This window comes from Prionailurus viverrinus, chromosome C1, assembly GCF_022837055.1.
Source record: "Prionailurus viverrinus isolate Anna chromosome C1, UM_Priviv_1.0, whole genome shotgun sequence".
Taxonomy (NCBI): domain Eukaryota; kingdom Metazoa; phylum Chordata; class Mammalia; order Carnivora; family Felidae; genus Prionailurus; species Prionailurus viverrinus.
The window spans coordinates 121,215,523-121,237,999 of NC_062568.1; the positions used below are offsets into that span (position 1 = coordinate 121,215,523).

Sequence of the window (22,477 nt, forward strand, 5' to 3'; positions counted from 1 at the left end):
AGGGGCAGAGAGAGAGAGAGAGAATCCGCTGACCGCACGGAGCCTGACTCAGGGCTCCATCCCACGAACTGTGAAATCATGACCTGAGCTGAAACCAAGAGTATGTGCTTAACTGACTGAGCCACCCAGCACCCAGGCATCCCTAGAACACTATTTTTTTTATATCTTTTTTTTTTAATGTTTACTTATTTTTGAGAGAGAGAGAGGGAGCACAAGTGGGGGAAGGGCAGAGAGAGAGAAAGGGAGACACAGAATCTGAAGCAGGCTCCAGGTCTGGGGGACACAGGGTCGAACCCACAAACTGTGAGATCATTACCTGAGTTGAAGTTGGATGCTTAACTGACTGAGCCACCCAGGTGCCCCGAACACTATTCTTATAGTAAGAGTTTAATTTGCTAAGTATCCAAATTATTTCGTATTTTTATTTTAATAGTGAAAAAACATTTTAGCTCCTGACTTTAGAGTTGTTACATAGCCTGCAAATTATATGAGTACTCTGTGACACTAGAGTTTATCCTTTTGCAATTAAAGTTTATGAAAGCTTATAAAATATTTGATTAAATATTTTTTAAAACATTTTATAAAATATTTTATAAAACATTTGATTAAATGTATTTGATTAAAATACTCTTGTTTTCATATCTCACAGCATCTTTCTTTGTAGTGATCACTTATATTTTTCTTACAGCTGGAATTTACCATGCAAGAAGCTGTGCAATGTTTGCATGCCCTAGAAGAGTACTGTCCTTCTAAAGATGATTACAGCAAGCTCTGTTTGCTTTTGACTTTGCCTCGTCTGACCAATCATGCTGAATTTAAGGACTGGAATCCAAGCACTGCACGAGTTCACTGTTTTGAAGAGGCTTGTGTCATGGTTGCAGAATTCATCCCTGCTGATAGGAAGCTAAGTGAGGCTGGGTTTAAAGCAAGTAACAATCGTTTATTTCAGCTTGTAATGAAGGGCCTACTTTATGAATGCTGTGTAGAATTTTGTCAAAGTAAAGCAACTGGAGAAGAAATTACAGAAAGTGAAGTACTTCTTGGCATTGACCTTTTATGTGGTAATGGTTGTGATGACTTGGATCTGAGTTTATTGTCATGGCTTCAGAATCTCCCATCTTCTGTCTTCTCTTGTGCTTTTGAACAGAAAATGCTTAATATTCATGTTGACAAACTTCTGAAACCTACAAAAGCTGCATACGCTGATCTTTTGACTCCTCTTATCAGCAAACTTTCTCCCTATCCATCGTCTCCAATGAGAAGGCCTCAATCAGCTGACGCCTATATGACCCGCTCTCTGAATCCTGCTTTAGATGGCCTCACTTGTGGCCTAACCAGTCATGATAAGAGAATCTCAGACCTTGGAAACAAAACGTCTCCAATGTCACACTCCTTTGCTAACTTTCATTATCCAGGGGTACAAAACCTCAGTAGAAGTCTCATGCTTGAGAATACAGAATGTCACAGCATTTATGAAGAATCCCCTGAACGGTAAGTATTTCCTCATAAAAATTAGAAATTATTCAGAGTGTGAGATTGTGTGTGTGTGTTTAATGTTCAAGTCCCTTTAGTTGAAAGTTAGTCCTTAAACTTTATAAAGCATTTCTAAAATAAATTTTGATAATTAAAATTATCAATGAGAATCTTTATTTTTATATCCTGTATTATTATTTTGCTTATTATTAAGGCAATGGATGTGCATTGAAGACATTTTGGAAAATGCAGGAGAGTATAAATATGAGAATTAAAATCCCATGTAATCTCACACTTCGATGATGTCTCTTTTATATGAATACATTTTTAAAGATTGGGAATGTACTATATATATTCACATAATTTGCTTTTTAAAATTTGATCTTGAATACTTTCTCGTATTTTTAAACATTTATTGGGATAAATGATTAATGATGTATGCAGTATTCCACTGTATGACTGTTTCATAATTTTACCTAATTCCTCATCATAGGATAGCAGATTATTTCCACTTTTTTCTCCTATATGAATAGTACTGAATATTAAATAGTATTGAATGTGTGTGTGTAAAAATCTCTGATTATTTCCACTCTGATTATTTTTTCTAGTAACTCTTTTTTTTTTTTAAGTTTATTTATTTAGTTTGAGAGAGAGCAAATAGGAAGGGGCAGAGAGAGAGGGAGAGAGAAAGAATCCCAAGCAGGCTCCACAGTGTCAGTGCAGAGCCCGATGCAGGGCTCAAACTCACAAACTATGAGATATGACCTGAGCTTGAGTCAGATGCTTAACCGACTGAGCCACCCAAGCATCCCTCTGGTAACTCTTAATATAGATGAAGGAAATAAGGGTTAAAGCCAGCACTCAGTTTTTCTTTCAAACTTGGCATGAAATAATAATTTCCTGGTTAGCAGTTCTTTATTTCAAGAGTTAGAAAAGTTCTTCCCTCACTTTCTAGGAAAACCACTGGGACATATGGCTGGTTTCCTATACTCAGAGTTGATACTATGAAGTATGATACTATGAGTAGGGAAGAGGCAGAGAGAGAGGAAGAAAGAGAATCTAAAGCAGGCTCTGCACTGTCAGCACACAGAGCCTGACACGGGACTCAAACTCATAAACCACGAGATCACGACCTAAGCTGAAATCAAGAGTTGGATGCTTAACTGACTGAGCTACCCAGGCACCCCAAGCGTAGGGTGACTTAAGAGTCATCTTATTGCTCTACTTGAAAGATAGAGATGATATCTAGTAATGAAAATGGATGAGTATAACTTAATATCGAAGGATCCTATTATCTAAATCCCAAAGGAATAGAGTCTTGAACATTGGTAGAGACTATCTTAAACTTTTCTTGGACTTTCCAATCTCTTTAAAGAAAATTTTCAGGGGCGCCTGGGTGGCGCAGTCGGTTAAGCATCCGACTTCAGCCAGGTCACGATCTTGCGGTCCGTGAGTTTGAGCCCCGCGTCGGGCTCTGGGCTGATGGCTCAGAGCCTGGAGCCTGTTTCCGATCCTGTGTCTCCCTCTCTCTCTGCCCCTCCCCCGTTCATGCTCTGTCTCTCTCTGTCCCAAAAATAAATAAACGTTGAAAAAAAAAAAAGAAAATTTTCATTGTCTGGTATGTTGGGCTTCAATTCTAAGGGACTGTTGATATTCTTCTGAGGAGAACTGTTGATATTCTTCTGGGTACGTAAGATGATTGGAACTTCTTCGTCAGTATAATGTTTGGACTTGTTCACCAAAGGGATTGTCTTTCTTTTTTTCTTAATTTTTTTTTTTAATTTACATCCAAATTAGCATATAGTGCAACAATGATTTCAGGAGTAGGTTCCTTAATGCCCCTTATGCATTTAGCCCATCCCCCTTCCCACATCCCCTCCAGTAACCCTCTGTTTGTTCTCCATATTTATGAGTCTCTTATGCTTTGTCCCCCTCCCTGTTTTTATATTATTTTTGTTTCCTTTCCCTTATGTTCATTTGTTTTGTCTCTTAAAGTCCTCATACGAGTAAAGTCATATGATACTTGTCTTTCTCTGACTAATTTCACTTAGCATAATACCCTCTAGTTCCATCCACGTAGTTGCAAATGGCAAGATTTCATTCTATTCTCCATTGTGTGTGTGTATGTGTGTGTGTGTGTGTGTGTGTGTGTGTGTGTGTGTATATATATATATATATATATACACCACATCTTCTTTATCCATTCATCCATCGATGGACATTTGTGCTCTTTCCATACTTTGGCTATTGTTGATAGTGGTGCTATCAACATGGGGGTGCATGTGTCCCTTCGAAACAGCACAACTGTATCCCTTGGATAAATACCTAGTAGTGCAATTGCTGGCTCGTAAGGCAGCTCTATTTTTAGTTTTTTGAGGAACCTCCATACTGTTTCCCAGACTGGCTGTACCAGTTCGCGTTCCCACAAAGGGATGGTCTTTCTAAAGAAAAGAGACACAAAAATCTAGCCAATTCTGACTCTCCATGTGCTGTTGCCTATGTAAAGGAACAGTAGAAATTGAGGAATGACTAAAGACAGAAAGAAGTGGAGTTAAGCTACTAGACCATTATAGAATAAGTAGAGAGGTAAAATGTGACATATTACAATGTGAGTAATACATGTGTTACTAGCTGAGCAGTAGCATAACCAAGAAAATATCTGTCATGCCTGTGAAATTGGAAGACTTAAGAGGCAAAGCAGTGTGGAATAATGAATGGTCTTTGGAGTCAGACTTGGACTTGAGCAAGAGCTTTGCCATTTACTAGTTGTGTGACCTTGGGACCCTTATTACTTAGTCTCTCTGAGCCTAAGTGATCATCTGTATAAAATAGGGTGTTGACTTGCAAAGTGAGATAAAGTTCCTAGCAGAGTGGCAAGCATGTGCATGGTGCTTAGTAAATACAGGTTTCTCCCCTTCTGAGTGTCATACTCCTGGTAAAGACAATATGTCAAAAGGGCTGCTAATAGCATGCTATAGGTAAGCTACTGTGCTGTGGATAAAGTATAAAATTTTACTTTGGAAAAACTTAATCTTGTTTTTAAAATTATCTTAGGTGTGAGGTACCTGGGTGGCTCAGTTAGTTAAGTGCCCAGCTCTTGATTTTGGGTCAGGTCATGATCTCACGATTTGTGATTTTGAGCCCTGCATCCGGCTCTGTGCTTATTATAGTGTGGAGCCTGCTTGGGATATTCATTCTCTCTCTCTCTCTCTCCTTCTCTCTCTCTCCTTCTCTCTCTCTTTCTCTCTCCCCCTCTGCCTCTTTCTCTCTCCCCTTCTGCTTCTTTCTCCCTGTCTGCCTCTCTCTCTCCCCCTCTGCCTCTCTCTGTCTCAAAATAAATAAACTTAAAAATATTTTAGGTGTAATTTAAAAATATTGGTAAGATTATTACACAATTATCTTGAAGATGCCACTTGAAGAAACCTCTTATTTGTGGTGATATACGTTTGAAGTCAGTATTTGTTTAAAAATATTTTGAGTGTCTACTCTGTGCTAGTGTCATGCTGCATTCCGGGGATACAGTGATGGAATTACTATGGTGAACAAGAAGATAAAACACAAAAGAAGGGTTTATAAGAGAGTGTGGGTTTTGTAAAGATAGTTTTTCACTCAAACATAAACAAACTCCAAACAAAAAAGGAAGAAAAATCCGTTGAAAAAAATATAAGCTTTGGCTATTCAGTGTAATGGTCTCAAAATTAAATGGCAAACAAACAAACAAACAAACAAAAAAAAAAAACCCAACCTAAAAACATCTCAGGAATGAATCAGCATTGGATTTGGAACCTGACAATCTAGATTGAAATCCTTTTCAATTTTTTGCATATTTACTGGCTATGCAATTTTAGGAAAATCACTTTATTCGTCATCTGTGAAATGAGAGTTACAACTTATTTCACAAGTTACTGTGCAAGTTAAATGAGACAATACATATGGAAATGTATAGATTGCAAAATTAAATGTTACATTATGAAGGTCATTTTATTTTATATATAGTTAATAACTCTTATTAAATCTATCTTGTGGGCATAAAATTGGGCTTCTTATGGGCATTAGCAGGTTACAGCAGAGATTGGTCCTGAAAACTTCTCCAAGTCTTTCTCCTTCCTCTTCTGGGTGCATGTGTATATATGTATGTTGAGGTACTTATAAGTTAGAAAGCTTCTGACCAATGGTGCCTTTATGAAGATGACTATTTAGCTCTGCTTCCTGACCTCTACAACTGTAATTTGTTATGTATTACATACTCTGCCTGGAGAGGCCATTATGAAACCCTCTCATAATCAAATTCCTTCAAGGCAGAAGTCATTTTACTTTTGTATGTGTTCCCATGGTGCCTTGTGCCAACAGGTTATCTGTGTAAGTGTCTGAGGTATTCATCATCTTTGGATGATGTTAGTTATTAAAAATTTTGAACAGAATAACTACGAAAAGTAGAAATTGCTAGTGTTCAGAAGAATATTAGGAACCACCTGACAGAGATGTTAAGCTCACTAACTAGTATACATTAAAAATATTGGAAACATGTATGTTTAGCTTTTATGTTAAGTGCAAATAAACCAAAGAAAGCCTTTTAATAAATAGTTCTTAAATTTTTGTTGAAACATATTGGAGGGGAAAAATTAATGTTTGGGTAACAGAATCACAGATTAAGATTCATAAAGAGAATTTAGGCATTAGGTCATCCAGCTTATTATTCAGTTCAGTTTATAGATGAAGCTGAGCCACAGAGAATGTAAGTGATTTTCCAAAGACCACAAATCTTGTTTTAGACTGGACCCCCCTACCCTCCTGGATTAATAATCCAGTGCTCTTCCATTATAGGCATATTCTATTTAAAAAAAAAACAACATATATACACTTAAGAAAGGAAAATTAAAAAATCTATTTTTGAACATTTGGTAAACATTTAGACTAAATAGTCATTGTTTTAATTAAAATTCACTCCCACCTCTTCCTTTTTGTTTTTTGCACTTTTCTGGAAGAAGTGATACACCTGTTGAGGCACAGCGGCCTATAAGCAGTGAAGTCCTGGGCCAGAGTTCAGTTTCAGAAAAAGAACCTGCAAATGGAGCACAGAATCCAGGACCAGCTAAGCAAGAAAAAAATGAGGTATTATTTAATACATCTAGTGTCTTTTAGAGTTGTTCTCTTTGTAAGAAATAATAGTGTTTGCTTGAGTAAATGTAAATGGAATTTTTTAATATTTGAGAGTAGGTGAGAGAATATCTAGACTTACTAAGTCATTTTCTCCCTTAAGGATATATGGTATCTTTAGTTGTCATGTATTTTGGAGAATTTTTAACAGGTGAATTTATTAACAATCTAAAATACCACAGTTTACATTAATCTTACATATTTCAAGACTCAAGTAATTGAACTCACATTAAATGTGGGTAGCTTGATATGCTCTATATTTTACTAATTAGATGTAATGAACAAGAAATGACATTTTAAAAAAATTTTGTATTTTTTATTTTTGAGAGAAGGAGAGACATAGAGTGAGCAGGGGAGGAGCAGAGAGAGAGGGAGACACAGAATCCGAAGCAGCCTCCAGGCTTTGGGCTGTCAGCACAGACCTCTGAGCTGTCAGCACAGAGCCTGACGCGGGGCTCAAACTCATGAACTGTGAAATCATGACCTGAGCCAAAGTTGGATGCTTAACTGACTGAACCACCCAGGTACCTCAGAAATGACATTTGTAATAGAAAATACTTTTATCCAAGTCTTTCTTTTTTAACGTTTATTTTTGAACGAGAGAGACAGAGTTTGAGCAGGGGAGGGGCAGAGAGAGAGGGAGACACAGAATCCGAAGCATGCTCTAGGCTCCGAGCTATCAGCACAGAGCCCAACGTGGGGCTCGAACTCATGAACTGTGAGATGATGACCCGAGCTGAAGTCGGATGCTTAACCTACTGAGCCACCCAGGCGCCATTTTTATCCAAGTCTTTAGAGTTCTAAATTATTTTTCTGTGGTGTTTTAGAAAGGAAATTGTATTATGAAGGAGATTATAAATTTTTTCTTATATATTATGCCACTTAGAAGAAATGAAGAGGTAGTTTTAAAATGTTCAATAATTTTTTTTGTTTTCAACCAAATATTAAGAATGAAGCAGAAAAATTATTGTTAAAAATACATATAAGGGGCACCTGTGTGCCTCAGTGGTTAAGTGTCTAACTCTTGATTTTGGCTCAGGTCATGATCTTACAGTTGGTGGGTTTGGGCCCTGTGTTGGGGTCTGTGCTCACAGTGCAGAACCTGCTTGGGATTCATTCTCTCACTCTCTCTCTCTCTCTCTCTCTCTCTCTCTCTTTTTCTTTCTCTGCCCCTTTTCTGATTATGCTCTCTCTTTCAAAATAAATAAACTTAAAAATATAGGGGCGCCTGGTGGCACAGTCAGTTAAGCATCCAACTTCAGCTCAGGTCATGATCTCATGGTTTGTGAGTTTAAGCCCTGTGTTGGGCCCTGTGCTGATAGCTCAGAGCCTGGAACTTGCTTCAGATTCTGTGTCTCCCTCTCTCTGTCCCTCTCCCTCTCACACACTCTCTCTCTCTCAAAAATAAGTAAAGATTAAAAAAAAAATTTTAAGGGGCGCCTGGGTGGCTCAGTCAGTTAAGTGTCCGACTTTGGCTCAGGTTGTGATCTCACGGTTCATGGGTTCCAGCCCCACATCAGGCTCTGTGCTGACAGCTCAGAGCCTGAAGTCTGCTTTGGATTCTGTGTCTTCCTCTCTCTCTGTCCCTCCCCCACTTGCACTCTGTTTCTCTCTCTCTCTCTCAAAAATAAACATAAAAGTTAAAAAAAGTTTTTTTTAATATATTTAAAAATATGTATGAATATGCACCAAACAGTAGAACCCCAAAATCTATGAAGCAAACATTGGCAGAGTTGAAGGGAGAAATGATAGTTGGAGACTTCAATACCCTACCTACTATAATGGATAAAACATCTAAACAGAAGATCCATAAGGATACAAAGTACTTGAACAACACTATAAACCAACTAGACCTAACAGACATCTGTAGAATACTCCAACAATTTTGTTGCTTTGGAGGATGCACCTTTTTAAAAAAAAATTTATTTATTTAAAAAAAAATTTTTTTAATGTTTATTTATTTTTGAGACAGAGAGAGAGCATGAATGGGGGAGGGGCAGAGAGAGAGGGAGACACAGGATCGGAAGCAGGCTCCAGGCTCTGAGCCATCAGCCCAGAGCCTGACGCGGGGCTCGAACTCACGAACTGTGAGATCGTGACCTGAGCCGAAGTTGGCTGCTCAACCGACTGAGCCACCCAGGCACCCCCCCCCCCAAAATTTTTATTTATTTTTATTTATTTATTTATTTATTTATTTTTTAATTTTTTTTTTTTTTTAACGTTTATTTATTTTTGAGACAGAGAGAGACAGAGCATGAACGGGGGAGGGGCAGAGAGAGAGGGAGACACAGAATCGGAAACAGGCTCCAGGCTCTGAGCCATCAGCCCAGAGCCCGACGCGGGGCTCGAACTCCCGGACCGTGAGATCGTGACCTGGCTGAAGTCGGACGCTCAACGACTGCGCCACCCAGGCACCCCTAAAATTTTTTTTTTTAATGTTTGTTTATTTTTGAGACAGAGACAGAATGTGAGTAGGTTAGGGACAGAGAGAGAGGGAGACAGAGAATCCAAAGCAGGCTCCAGGCTCCAAGCTTTCAGCACAGAACCTGATGCAGGGCTTGAACCCACAAGCTGCGAGATCATGACCTGAGCTGAAGTTGGTCGCTCAACCAACTGAGCCACACAGGTGCCCCAGTGCACCTTTTTTTTTTTTTTTTTACCCAGAGGTGCCCGTATCAGTCTTTTTAGAGGAAGTTGTTTTCTTAGGCCCTCAGGTCAGTGATAGTATTCCAAGTGTTTGTAACTTGTTTTGTGAATATGTGAATATTAACAATATCTGAATACAAATATGTAAATAAAGTGATACTAACAAAAAAAAAGAACACTTCAGCAATAGCAGAATACACATTTTTCAAGATAGACTATATATTAGGACCCAAAACCAATCTCAATAAATTTTAAAAAATTGAAATCACATGAAGTGTCTTCTCTGACCATAATGGGATGAAGCTAGAAATTAATAACAGAGGGAAAATTGGAAAATTCACAAATGTGTAGAAATTAACACACTCTTAAATAACCAGTGGGTCAAAGAGGAAATCACAAGGGAAATTAGAAAATACCTAGAAACTAATAAAAATGAATACAACATACCAAAGCATACAACATTCCAAATTGATGAGATACAGCAAAAGCAGTGCTCAGGGGAAATTTATGCCTGTAAATGCTTACATTAAAAAAGAAAAGGGGTGCCTGGATGGGTCAGTTGGTTAAGCATCCAACTCTTGATCTTGGCTCAGGTCATGATCTCACAGTCTGTGAGATTGGGCCCTGATTTGGGCTCTGTGTTGACAGCATGGAGCCTGCTTGGGATTCTCTCTTTCCTCTCTCTCTGCCCCTCCCCTCTCAAAATAAATAAAACTTTTTTTTTAATGTTTTAATGTTTATTTATTTTTGAGAGAGAGATTACAAGTGAGGAAGGGGCAGAGAGAAAGGGAGACACAGAATCCAAAGCAGGCTCCAGGCTCTGAGCTGTCAACATAGAGCCCAATGTGAGCTCAAACTCATGGACTGTGAGATCATGACCTGAGCTGAAGTCAGACTGAGCCAACTTAACTGACTGAGCCACCCAGGTGCCCCATAAGTAAATAAAAATTTAAAAGAAGAATAAAGTCCTCAAAGTAATAACCTAACTTTATGCCTTGAGGAACTAGAAAAAAGAAAAACAAATTTTAGCAGAAGGAAGTAATAAAGATTAGAGGGGAGATAAATAAAATAGAGAAAAGGAAAACAATAGAGAATCAATAAAATCAAAAGTTGATTCTTTGAAAAGATTAATAAAATTGACAAGCCCTTAGCTAGACTAACCAAAAAAAAAAAAAAAGAGAGAGAGAGAGAAAAGACACAAGTAAAATCAGAAATAAAACTGGGGACTTTCCTGTCAACCTTACAATAATAAAATGGATTATAAGAGAATACTATGACCACTGTAAGCCAGCAAGTCAGATAACCTAGTTGAAATGGACAAATTCCTAGAAATCACAAATTACCTAAGCTGACTCAAGAGGAAATAGAAAATCTCAACAAACTTAAAATGAGTAGAGATTGAATCAGTAATCAAAAACCTTCCAACAAAGAAAAATCCAGAATCAGGTGGCTTTATGGATGAATTCTACCAAACATTTAAGGTAGGGTTAACATCAGTCCTTCTCAAAATCTTCTAAAAGTATATAAGAAGAAGGAATACTTCCTAACTCATTCTGTGAGGCTAGCATTACCTAATACCAAAGCCAGATGAAGACATTACAAGAAAAGAAAATTAAAGCCTGGGTGGCTCAGTCAGTTGACTCTTTGATTTCAGCTCAGATCATGATCTCATGGTTCATGGATTGGAGGAGCCTTGTGTCAGGCTCTGTGCTGATGGCCTGCTTGGGATTCTCTCTCTCCTTCTGTCTCCTCTCCCACTCACACACTGTCTCTCTCTCAAAATAAACTTTTATGTGTATTATTTTTGAGAGAGAGAATGCAGAAGCCAGGGAGGAGCAGAGAGAGAGGGAGACACAGAATCCAAAGCAGGCTCCAGGCTCTGAGCTATTAGCCCAGAGCCTCACGCAGGGCTTGAATCCACAAACCGTGAGATCATGACCTGAGCTGACATCGGACACTTAACCAACTAAGCCACCCAGGTGCCCCTCACACTAAATAAACTTTAACAAAAAGAAGGAAAAAGAAAACTACAGACCAATTTCTTTCATGAATAGAAACTAAAACCCTAACAAAATACTAGCAAACTAAATTCATCAGTATATTCAAAGGATTATGTACCCTGACCAAGTGAATTTATCCCAGAGTGCAAGGTTAATTCAACATTAAATAAATCAATGTAGTATGTCACATTAGTAGGATAATGGACAGAAAAACATCTGACCATGTCAATTGATGCAGAAAAGGCATTTGACAAAATCAGACACTCTTTCATGATAAAAGCTCTCAGAAAACTAACAATAAAATGGAATTTCCTTGGCATGGTAAAGTTCATTTGTGAAAAACCCAAGCTAACCTCTTACTCATTGGGGAAAAACTAAAAGCTTTCCCCTAAGATCAGGAACAAAGACAAGGATGCCTATTTTTACCGCTGCTATTCAGCATTTCCTGGAAGTTGTAGCTAGAGAGGTTAGACAAGGAAAAGAATCAAAAGCCGACCCAGGTTGGAAAGAAAGAAGTAAAACTATCTCTATTTAAAGATGACATGATCCTGTTTATAGAAAATCCCAAAGAATTCATAAGAAAGCTACTAGAGCTTACAAACGAGTTTAGCAAAGTTACAGAGTACAAGAGCAACAATAAGAGTTAGTTGTGGTTCTATACTACCAACACTGAACAATCTGAACAGGAAATTAAGAAAGCAGTTCCATTTACAATAGCATATAAAAGGATAAAATGCCTGGGAATAAATTAAACCAAGCAGGTGAAAAACTTGTATGCTAAAATCTATAAAACATTGCTGAAAGGAATTTTAAAAGATCTAAATAAATAGATATCCTGTGTTCACACATAGGGAAACTTAATATTGTTGTCAGTACTCTCCAATATGATCTACAGATTTCATGTAATTCCTTTAAAAAAATTCTGCAACCTTTTTTGCAGCAGTGAAAAGCCAGTATTCAAGTTCATATGGAGTTGTAATGTGTCCTGAATAGCCAAAACAATCTTTAAAAAGAACAAAGTTGGAGGACTCACACACAGTTCATGATTGCAAAGCCACAAAACTACGGTAGCTACAAAAGCTACAGTAATCAAAACTGTTTGGTACTTGCATAAGGACAGAAATTAGACCAATGGACTACATTGAGAGACTAGAAGTAATCCCATATATCTGTGGCTAATTGACTTTTGTCAAGGATGTCAGGTCCATTCAACGGGGAAAGAATAGTCTCTTTAACTGATGATGATGGATCAGCTGGATTTGTACATGGAAAAGAATGAAGTTGGATCTCCACCTCACATAATATACAAAAATGAACAGATCAACAACTTAATTATAAGAGCTAAAAGTATAAAACTCTTAGAAGAAAACATAAGGGCAGATCTTTGTGATCTTGGATTTTGTAATGTATTCTTAGATATGATACTAAAAGCTTGAGCAACAAACGTAGAAATTGACAAATTGAGCTTCATCAAAATTAAAAGCTTTTGTGTATCAAAGGACATTATCAGAAAAGTGAAAAGACAGCCAGCAGAGTGGGAAAAATATTTGCAAATTATATATCTAATAAGGGTTTAATATCTAGCATATATGAAGAACTACAACTCAACAACAAAAAGACAATTCAACTTATGAAAAAGGAGTTGAGGGGCATCTGGGTTGCTCAGTTGGTTCAGCATCTGACTCTTGATCTCAGTTTAGGTCTTGATCTCAGGGTTATGAGTTCAAGCCCCTCACTGGGCTCCATGCTGGGTGTGAAGCCTACTTAAAAAAAAAAAAAAGTTGAACAAACATTTCTCCAAAGAATATATTCATATGGCCAATAAGCACATGAAAAGATGCTGAATACCACTAGTTATTAGGGAAATGCGAATCAAAACCCCAATGAAATATAGATTCACAACTACTAGGATGGCTGAACTCAAAGCAGTGGAAAATAAGTGTTGGTGGGGAGTGGAGAAATTTGAACCCTCATACGTTGTTGATTTGAATGTATAATGGTGCAGTCACTATGGATTGGTGGTACCTTAAATATAGAATTAAATATAGAATATAAATATATAAATAAAATATAGCTTAAATATAGCTAAATTTAGAATTACCATATGACCCAATAATTCCACTCAAAAACATTGAAAGCAAGGACTCAAACAGGTATCTGTACATCCATGTTCATAGAGGCATTATTCACAGTAGCCAAAAGGTAGATACAACCCAAGTGTCCACTCACAGATTAATGGATAAACAAAAGTGGTATATCCATTCAATGGAATATTATTCAGCCACACAAAGGAATGAAATTCTGACATATGCTACAACATGGATGAACTTTGAAAATATCATGCTAAGTGAAATGTCAGATACAAAAGGACAAATATTATATGATTCCACTTATATCAAATATCTAAAATTGACAAAATCATAGAGAAAATAGAATAGAGGTTACCAGGAGCTTGGGGGAGGGAGAGAAATGAGAAGTTACTGCCTCATGGTTACAGAGTTTCTCTTTAGGGTGATGAAGAATTTTGGAAATAGTGGTAATAATTGCACAATGTTGTGAGTATAGTTAATGCCACTGAATTGTACACATGAAAATGGTTAAGATGACAAGTTTTCTATTTTGCCAACAATAAAAAATTTAAAAGGACACAATTTTTTCTCAGAGTTATTGCTATTAAGTTATGAAATGGAAGAGGATTGTTACTATTTCCTGGAAAAGGGAGACAGTTTTAGCTTAAGTTAGTTGTATAAGACTCTTGGCTAAGCTTATTGTCACTGTTGGCCAATTTCAAAGATAATTGATTAGTTCCAGGGTAACCCTGGTTCACATGATCTTTGTAATATGACCAGACTCCACCTTGGCAGAGGAGTCTTTCTTTGCCAATATTGGAATTTACTGAATATCCAAGTCCTGTAAATTTGAGTGCTATACAGTTCTTTGGAAGAATGAAGCAGGAATGTTGGGATTAAGTTTACCATTCATTTATTCCACTTTCTTGTGAAAGGTCGTTTGAAACCTGAATTAAGGTACTGTTTTTGAGGGAAATTTTTAAAGTTTCTCTCTAGAGTAACCTATTAAACCATTTACCTGCTTAAATTAAGTGTGTTGGACAAGGCTAATACTGTGTTTATTAAATCCTAATGTCTTCTCTTAGTATTTTTTTCAAGCAATACAGATCTAACCCCCTTGTGACAACTATAATATATATTTTTCTTTTGCATTAGTCAAAGATCCAGGGTAACCATTCATTTTGGTCAGTCTTTTGATATAGAATAAAGTAAATTAATTGATCTACTTGATTATAAAAACTCATGGATACTATGTTATTTTTCAAAGAGCAGTATATTAAGTATTTTCTAATTGTTAAATATACTACTTGCACATTTCATCCAGCGTTTATAGAAGTTACTGTTGATTAGGGACATATATTTAATCATAGTCTGTTAAAATATATTTTCTAATATTTTTAAGCTTCGAGATTCAACAGAACAATTTCAAGAATATTATAGGCAAAGATTACGCTATCAACAGCATTTAGAACAGAAGGAGCAACAGCGGCAGATATACCAACAAATGCTGCTCGAAGGAGGTGTGAATCAGGAGGATGGTCCCGATCAGCAGCAGAATCTTACGGAACAATTTCTTAATAGGTATGTCTTTCAGTCATTTTTTAAAATGTAAGGAATTATTTCAAAGAGACTACAAGCAGGCAATGACTGCTGCTTTCCATGTATAGTTTGTAATTTTAAAGTGTTTGAAGTAATACAGAGTTATAGAATATCTTCTTGTCACAGCATTCTGAGGGTCCATCTAATTTTGTTCTTCTTTCCTTTAAACCTTTTTTCACATCGAAGCAACAAGAGCAGAAGTGTGGTGGTTCAGCTGACAGCTGGAAGCAAATGGCTAGGTGGATCCAGCTCTGTCCCAGGGTAGTTCAGGTCCTAGGGGTCCTAGTTACTTAGCTTCGTTTTGCTTGTTTCCTCATCTGCTGCACAGAACAGCCATGAAGATGAAATGAGTTAATCTATGCAAAGTACTTAGAACAGTATCTGGCATATAGTAAGCACTATGTTAAGTGTTCACTGTTGTTTTTATTGTTATTTTATTGTTATTTTATTGAACTTCCAGGTTCTTTTGAATTCAGTATATTAAAATTATTATTGAATTCAATATATTAAAGTTATTCTTTCTTATAATTTCTGCCAAGGTAATATGACCTTGCATTGCTTTTAATTATAGGAGGTGTGTGTGTGTTTCTGTGTGTGTGTGTGTGTGTGTGTGTGTGTGTATGTGTGTGTGTGTGTTTGTATGTATATGGACAGGTAGATAGTAATGTGTCTTTTTAAAAATCAGTAAACTAGAATATATGTCTCTGAGCAAAGCTTGTTGGAAGATTAAATGAGTTAATGTATAAAAAATTACTTAGAATAAATCCTGGTGCATATAAGAAGTGTACCATAAATGTTGGTTATTATTGTCATTATGATTAGGCAATTCAGTGGTGACTATCAGTTCTTTATTTGGTTCAATAATATTGGAAGTAATCTGCTTGAAATTCTGAGGGTTGGGCAAGTCAGTGAGCCTGAAATTGATTCTGTCTTCAAACCTTCAGGAATGTTTAGTGGTAGTCTAGAGTCTAAGTAGGCTTTTGAACATTGCATTTGAGGATCATTTTCTTATCTCCTCTGATAAGTCCGTGGTTTATTAGAATTATCCTAATTTGATGAACTGCCATTTCTGGTTCTTGGATGTCTTCTTCATATCCATAAAGGTCATGGTTGCAATTGGATTCTCTGACCATTTTATTTTGCAGTGAAAACAGATAGCTGGCATTAAATCAGAAGATAAAATGTCAAGGTTCTGTGATCCTAACAGTGGTAAAGGATGTACTTCCTCAGGAAAAAACTATTCAGGATGGTTTATCCTTCCTTTAAAGACCATTATAAATAGAATTCAAGTTCTTTCTTGTTATTTAGCTTTTGAAAATTAGTTTCGTATAAATTCTGTTGTTCTTCTGGCCCTCTCTTATCTATTGTTTTCTAACCTTTTAATATTTTATTCAGTCCTTTTTTTCATATATCTGAGGCTGTACCAGGACTTTATTTACTTTTTGAAAAATTTTTAAATGTTTATTTACTTTTGAGAGAGAGACAGAGCATAAGCAGGGGAGGGGCAGAAAGAAAGGGAGACGCAGAATCCAAAGCAGGCTCCAGGCTTTGAGCTGTCAGCACAGAGCCCCAATGTGGGACTCAAGCTTATAAGCGGTAAGATCATGACCTGAGCTGAAGTCAGATGCTTAACCAACTGAGCCACTCAGGTGCCCCGCTGTACCAGAACTTTAAAATACCTAATACCATGGACAAATTGAATACAGATAGAATCTATAAAATAAAATATCCTTTCCCTAAAATGTTAATGTTGTATTTCTTCAAGTCATTCTAGCAATAGAGCATAGTTTCCAGATTTAAATTTTGCATCTTTTTTCCAAGAGGCATAGACAGAGGGAAAGAAATGAGTCATGTTACATAATAGATCTTATTGAAGAAAATAAACTAAAGCATGATAGAATTTTTATTAACCATACTGTGTCACTACTTTATACTTCTTGATATTTTGTTTCTTCTAATACTAATAATCGGCACTGCTGATTTGGCACTTAGAGGCATATTCTGCCACATCCCCATCCTCACCACTTTAGAGAGTCAAAATGATGTTAGCATTTTACTCTTTATACTTAGCACTTCCCAAATTTACTTGACCTCAGACTCATTTTTTATGAGGAGCATTTCACAGGATTAGTGTTTCATAGAACACAATTTGGAAAATGTTGCCTAGTTAAAAATTTTAACATAAAAAATAATGGCTGGCAGTTCCTTTAATAATATTGAGTTACTTTTTAAAAGTCTTTTCTGGGGCTCCTGGGTGGCTCAGTCGGTTAAGCCTCCGACTTCAGCTCAGGTCACGATCTCACAGTCCAAGTCTTTTCTAAGCCCTAAACATACACACACACACACACACACACACACACACACGCACGCACGTACGCACGCGCGCGCACGCGCCAGTGTTTAATGTAGGAAAACTTTCAAAATACAATAAACCACAGCACCTCTTGGAATTCATACCCCTTGTGACTCCTCTCTCATATTGAATCTAAGCTGTAAAAAGTGATGCTGGGCCAGTTCTGGGTCTCAGTCTTAAGAGAGCTTGTCAGCTTCCTCTTTGTGCTCTTTGGAGCCCTGAGTCCAACAAAAGAAGTCAGTCTATCCTGATGTAGGGAGACTTGTGATGAGGGAAAGACCTTGAGGCTCACTTGCTTTGCTTTCTCTTTTATCCCTCTAGTACCTAGATCAGAGCCTGTCAGAGAGTCTGTGTAGATTGAATATGTGAATAATAGGATGCCACTTGACTGTTCCGTCATGGCCTGCTCTAATCATACATTTCCTACTTGATGTGATATAACTACAGAGATGAAATGAAAATGATTTGTTTTGTTGGTGAGAAATTTTGGTAGTGGTGATATTTTTGTTGACTACTTTGGGAAATTAAGTTTTAAGTGGAAAATTAAACCAGTTATACTGGAGAAGAAACAGATTTTTTTTTCTTGCTGTTATGGTAAAAGGTGCTTTTAGGCCTATATCCTTCTACAGTGGCATACTTTAGGAAAACTTGGATCTTCTTTTGGTATCTTGGTTATGTCTTAAGCCAATGTTTTAGTACAAAAAAATTACCATTTATCTATTACCATTTATATATTTCACATATATATATTACATGTGCATGTATTTGCCTTCTCAAACTTCTAATAATCTATATGTTAAGAATGTGGGGCACCTGGGCGGCTCAGTTGGTTGAGTGTCTTGACTGTTGACAGTTCAGTTCAGGTCATGATCCTCAGGGTTGTGTGATCAAGCCCCTTGTTGGGCTCTGTACTGAGCATGGAGCCTGTTTGAGATTCTCTGTCTCTTCCTATGCCCCTCTCCCCCACTCATGCTCTCTCTCTTTCTGAAAAAGAAAAAGAAAAAAAAGGAAAGAATAATTGCGGTTCCTGGCTGGCTCAGTCAGAAGAACATGTGACTCTTGATCTTGGGGTTGTAAGTTTGAGCTCCACATTGGGTGTGGACTTTACTTAATTTAAAAAAAAAGAAATATGATTAAGTTTTTTTTTTTTTAATTTAATTGCACTGTTTTATTTTATAGGTCCATTCAGAAGCTTGGTGAATTAAATATTGGAATGGATAGCCTTGGTAATGAGGTATCAGTGCTCAACCAGCAATGTAATGGGAGCAAAAGCAATGGATCTAATAATTCTTCTGTAACTAGTTTTGCTACACCTCCCCAAGACTCTAGTCAGAGATTAACACATGATGCTTCAAATATTCATACAAGCACCCCTCGTAATTCTGGATCAACAAATCACATACCTTTTCTTGAGGAGTCACCTTCTAGTGGAAACCAAATGTAAGTACTTTATAAAACCTGGAAATATTAACTTCCTGCTAATGAATGGAAACCTAAAAAGTTGAACTTCTCTTTGGAGCCTTACAAATAAAAGTTTTTGGAGCTCATGGGGCACCTGGTTGGCTCAGTCAGTTAAGTGTCCGACTCTTGGTTTCAGCTCAGGTCATGATCTCATGGTTGTCATCAACCATGTCGAACCCCTTGTTGGGCTTGACACTGATAGCACAGAACCTGCTTGGTAACCACCCCCCCCCCCCCCCCCCCACCCTCTGGCCTCCTCTCTCTCTCTCAATAGACAAATTTTTAAAAAATTTTTAGAGCTCATTACCTACCGAATCTTTTTCTAATCCGTCTTTATGTTTTTCTACTAACTTCTAAATTTCTTAGTAGTCTTTTTTCTCCTGTTTTTATTTTTGCTTTCTCATCACTACCAAGAAAATTCTATTTTTTAATACATTATTTTACTCAAAGATCTTACAGTTTTATCTTCTCCCTGGTTTTCTTTTTTCTTGCCATTGGTACCTTTCAACAAATAATATTTAATTAACAGATGTTGAGAGCACAAGATGTTTTATAACATGTTGGGATGATTGCAGCAAGACACTCTTGGCTGTTCTGGCAGTTACAGCAATTGAAGGCATTTTGCATATTTATGTTTTCACTAATCAGGGAAGAGTTTTATCTTGCTGTCATTAGTAAACAAGTGTTAATTTATGCAATGGGAATAGTTAAGGAGCATTTCCTTCATCTATTCTTTTTTTTTTTTTTTAATCCCTCCTTAATCCCCTTCACCTATTTATTTCACCAGTCCCCCTACCCACCTCCCCTCTGGTAATCATCAGTTTGTTCTTTATACTTAAGAGTCTGTTTCTTGGCTTGTCTTTTTTTTCTTCTGCCCCCCGCCCCCCCCCCCCCCCACTTTTTGCTCATTTGTTTTGTTCTTAAATTCCACATAGGAGTTTCTTCATCTATTCTCAACATTAAACACCTTTGAGAGTGGTTCATTTAAAAATGGATAACTTGCATTTGGCCTTTGGATGCTTATAGGAATTAGATTAGCTTTATAAATTTTGTATCAAGAGTTCTAGTTTTGTTATTATTTATTATTTATTAAATAAATATATATTTATTATTTAGTATTTATTATTTATTATATAAATATAGACTGTATAGTCTATATTCATTATTAAATATAAATATTTAAATTTATTATCTATTTTATTTATTATAAATAAAAATTATTTATTTTTCTATTTTTATTATTTTATTTTGAAAAATTCTAGTTTTATATATAAAAGCATAAGTTCATCTAATATTTGCTTCCTTATTAGTTTCAACAACTCTATTTTTACACTCCCAAAACTAGAACTCAAAGTTTAAAATTGTTTTTGTTTTTTTTTTTTAATTAAAGTAACCTACATACATGATTTAAAAAGACAAATAGCACGTGAAGGTAATCTTACCCATCTTTATCTATGATTTCAATTTCTGGTAGGCTGCCGTTTTCAACCCAGTTAGCTGGGTTTTTTTGCTATATATTTCCACATTTCTAAATAACATAGTTCTGTTACTATTTTTATTATCCATTGACTTCCTGCTAATTAGATTTAGCTACCATACTCCTCACCCACAATACATTTACTTTGTCTACTCTTTCTTTCCAATATGTATCAATTTTTGTTTAAATCAGTATTCAATGTTGATGGTCACATAATGTGATACCTGACTTGTGTGATATAATAAATATGATTGTTTTCTTTTCATATAACTTCTTATTTTTCATGGAGACAGTAATTGCCTCATTTTTGGTGTGCCTTTGTGGGGCTAGAACTCATGAACCACAAGATCATGACCTGAGCTGAAGCTGATGCTTAACCAACTGAGCCACCCAGGTGCCCCTAGTCTCTGACTTTTATATAGTAGACTTTCTTAAACTATCTGGAAACCTTTGACTGTCTATAAAGAGTGCAGCATTAATGGAGAAAAAAAAAAAAGCCAATTGGAAGGCTATGGACATAGATGTAACATGGCAAAAAGTAATTAAGAAGAAACATTGTTTTATTGTAGGACTTGAAACTGTCAGTTTCTGTAGTCTTTTCTCTTGGGCCAGAGAAAATTTTCCTAAAGAACAATCTAAGTTCCTGTCTGGGGTAGCATTTAAGCATAGCATCCAGGATTCTAAAACTTAGCAGGAGAAAACTACTTGACATCTCACTATAAAATTTATGGATTTTGACTCAATCTCCTTTCCAGAATGACTTCTCACTTCTACTTAAAATGGTGTTTGGTGTCATTGAGTCCAGAATCTCTTAATAAATGGCTTCAGAGCGTAACTTTGACTGGGGTCAGTGCAGGTCGTTTGCCAAAAAAAATTTGGAAATTGAAAGGATAAATTAATTCAGTTTGTTTTGATATTCAGAGTAAACTTTATTTGAATTTCTATTCATACAGCTCATCAGAACATTCGGTCATTAAACCACCTCTTGGAGATTCTTCAGGGAATCTATCAAGGTCAAGAGGGGAAGAGGTAATACTTTGGGGAAGGAGGTTTCATCATTATTTTTATATATACTTGCAAATTTTGGTAAGGAATTCTCAATTCATAGAACTATTTTTAGAAATAATCATTATTATTAATGCTGTTATTTGTCTCAAGGTAATTGAACATTCACTGGGCTAAGTGAAGAGGTTGCCTCAGAAAATACTTGCAAGTATTCATTTTAATGGTCCAGTAGCAATCTGGACTCCTGAGTTGGGCCTGTGCACTATTCTCTGAACCTTGTGGTTAATTTCTTTAGATATTATTGGTTTTTCCTTTGGGCTTATCTTCAATGCAGCTATTTTTTTGCTTTGGAACCAGATATCCTTACCTAATTACTATATAACTTCATTCTATCTTATTTCTTAGTTCAAATTTTAACCCCATAAACACAGCCATTATTCCAGATGCTTATGGGCCAGATAACATAAATGAATAAAGTTGGCTATGGTTGTGATAAGCAGCACATAAGAATATTTTTCGCTTGCACAAAGAAATCTGCTTATCTAGTATTTCTAGTTCTTTTCATTTTCAAGAAATTGTAGGAATGTAGATTTTTATTTGAAATATATTTTAAAAATAGCAACAAGTTTTTTAAAAATTTAAACACTGCAGATGAGCACATAGAGTTAATTGGTGGCTCTGCTACATCTATTCTAAAGCAACCCTTTGTAATTATTATTCGTGTGCTATAGGCCATTTAATCAGTTAGTCATTCTTCTCCCTTTTTCTCTTATCTACCAATGCTATTTGTTCGATGGTCACATTTCCTATATGTGGATCAATGGGAAATATAGCATTTCTAGTCAAATAAATTCACATGAGTAATTTAAAAATTTTTTTTTAAATGTTTATTTACTTTTGGGGCACCTGGGTAGCTCAGTTGGTTAAGGGTCCGACTTCGGCTCAGGTCATGATCTCGCAGTTCACGGTTTGCGGGTTCGAGCCCCGTGTTGGGCTCTGTGCTGACAGCTCCGAGCCTGGAGCCTACTTTGGATTCTGTGTCTCCCTCTCTCTGCGCCTCTCCCACTTGCACTCTGTCTCTCTCTGTCTCTCAAAAATAAATGTTAAAAAAAAAAAAACTTTAAATGTTTATTTACTTTTGAGGGAGAGAGGGAGGTAGAGAGAGAGAGAGAAAGAGAGAATATGAGCAGGGGAGGGGCAGAGAGAGAGGGAGACACAGAATCTGAAGCATGTTCTA

The 22,477-nt window shown here is 36.5% G+C and overlaps 1 protein-coding gene across 5 annotated transcripts in view; it reads left to right on the forward strand.

The window, feature by feature from the left end:
- The window catches only part of WDR47 (WD repeat domain 47), a 69,675-nt gene that overhangs the window by 27,491 nt on the left and 19,707 nt on the right, over positions 1 to 22,477 (forward strand). For 3 of the 5 annotated variants that reach the window (XM_047873723.1, XM_047873724.1, XM_047873721.1), the window contains 5 exons: positions 689 to 1,491; positions 6,459 to 6,585; positions 14,748 to 14,926; positions 18,477 to 18,737; positions 21,189 to 21,264. In XM_047873723.1, coding sequence (XP_047729679.1) covers positions 689 to 1,491; positions 6,459 to 6,585; positions 14,748 to 14,926; positions 18,477 to 18,737; positions 21,189 to 21,264 — 1,446 coding nt within the window. The remainder of the gene's footprint in view (positions 1 to 688; positions 1,492 to 6,458; positions 6,586 to 14,747; positions 14,927 to 18,476; positions 18,738 to 21,188; positions 21,265 to 22,477) is intronic. The other 2 variants (XM_047873720.1, XM_047873722.1) reach the window with 1 other exon arrangement.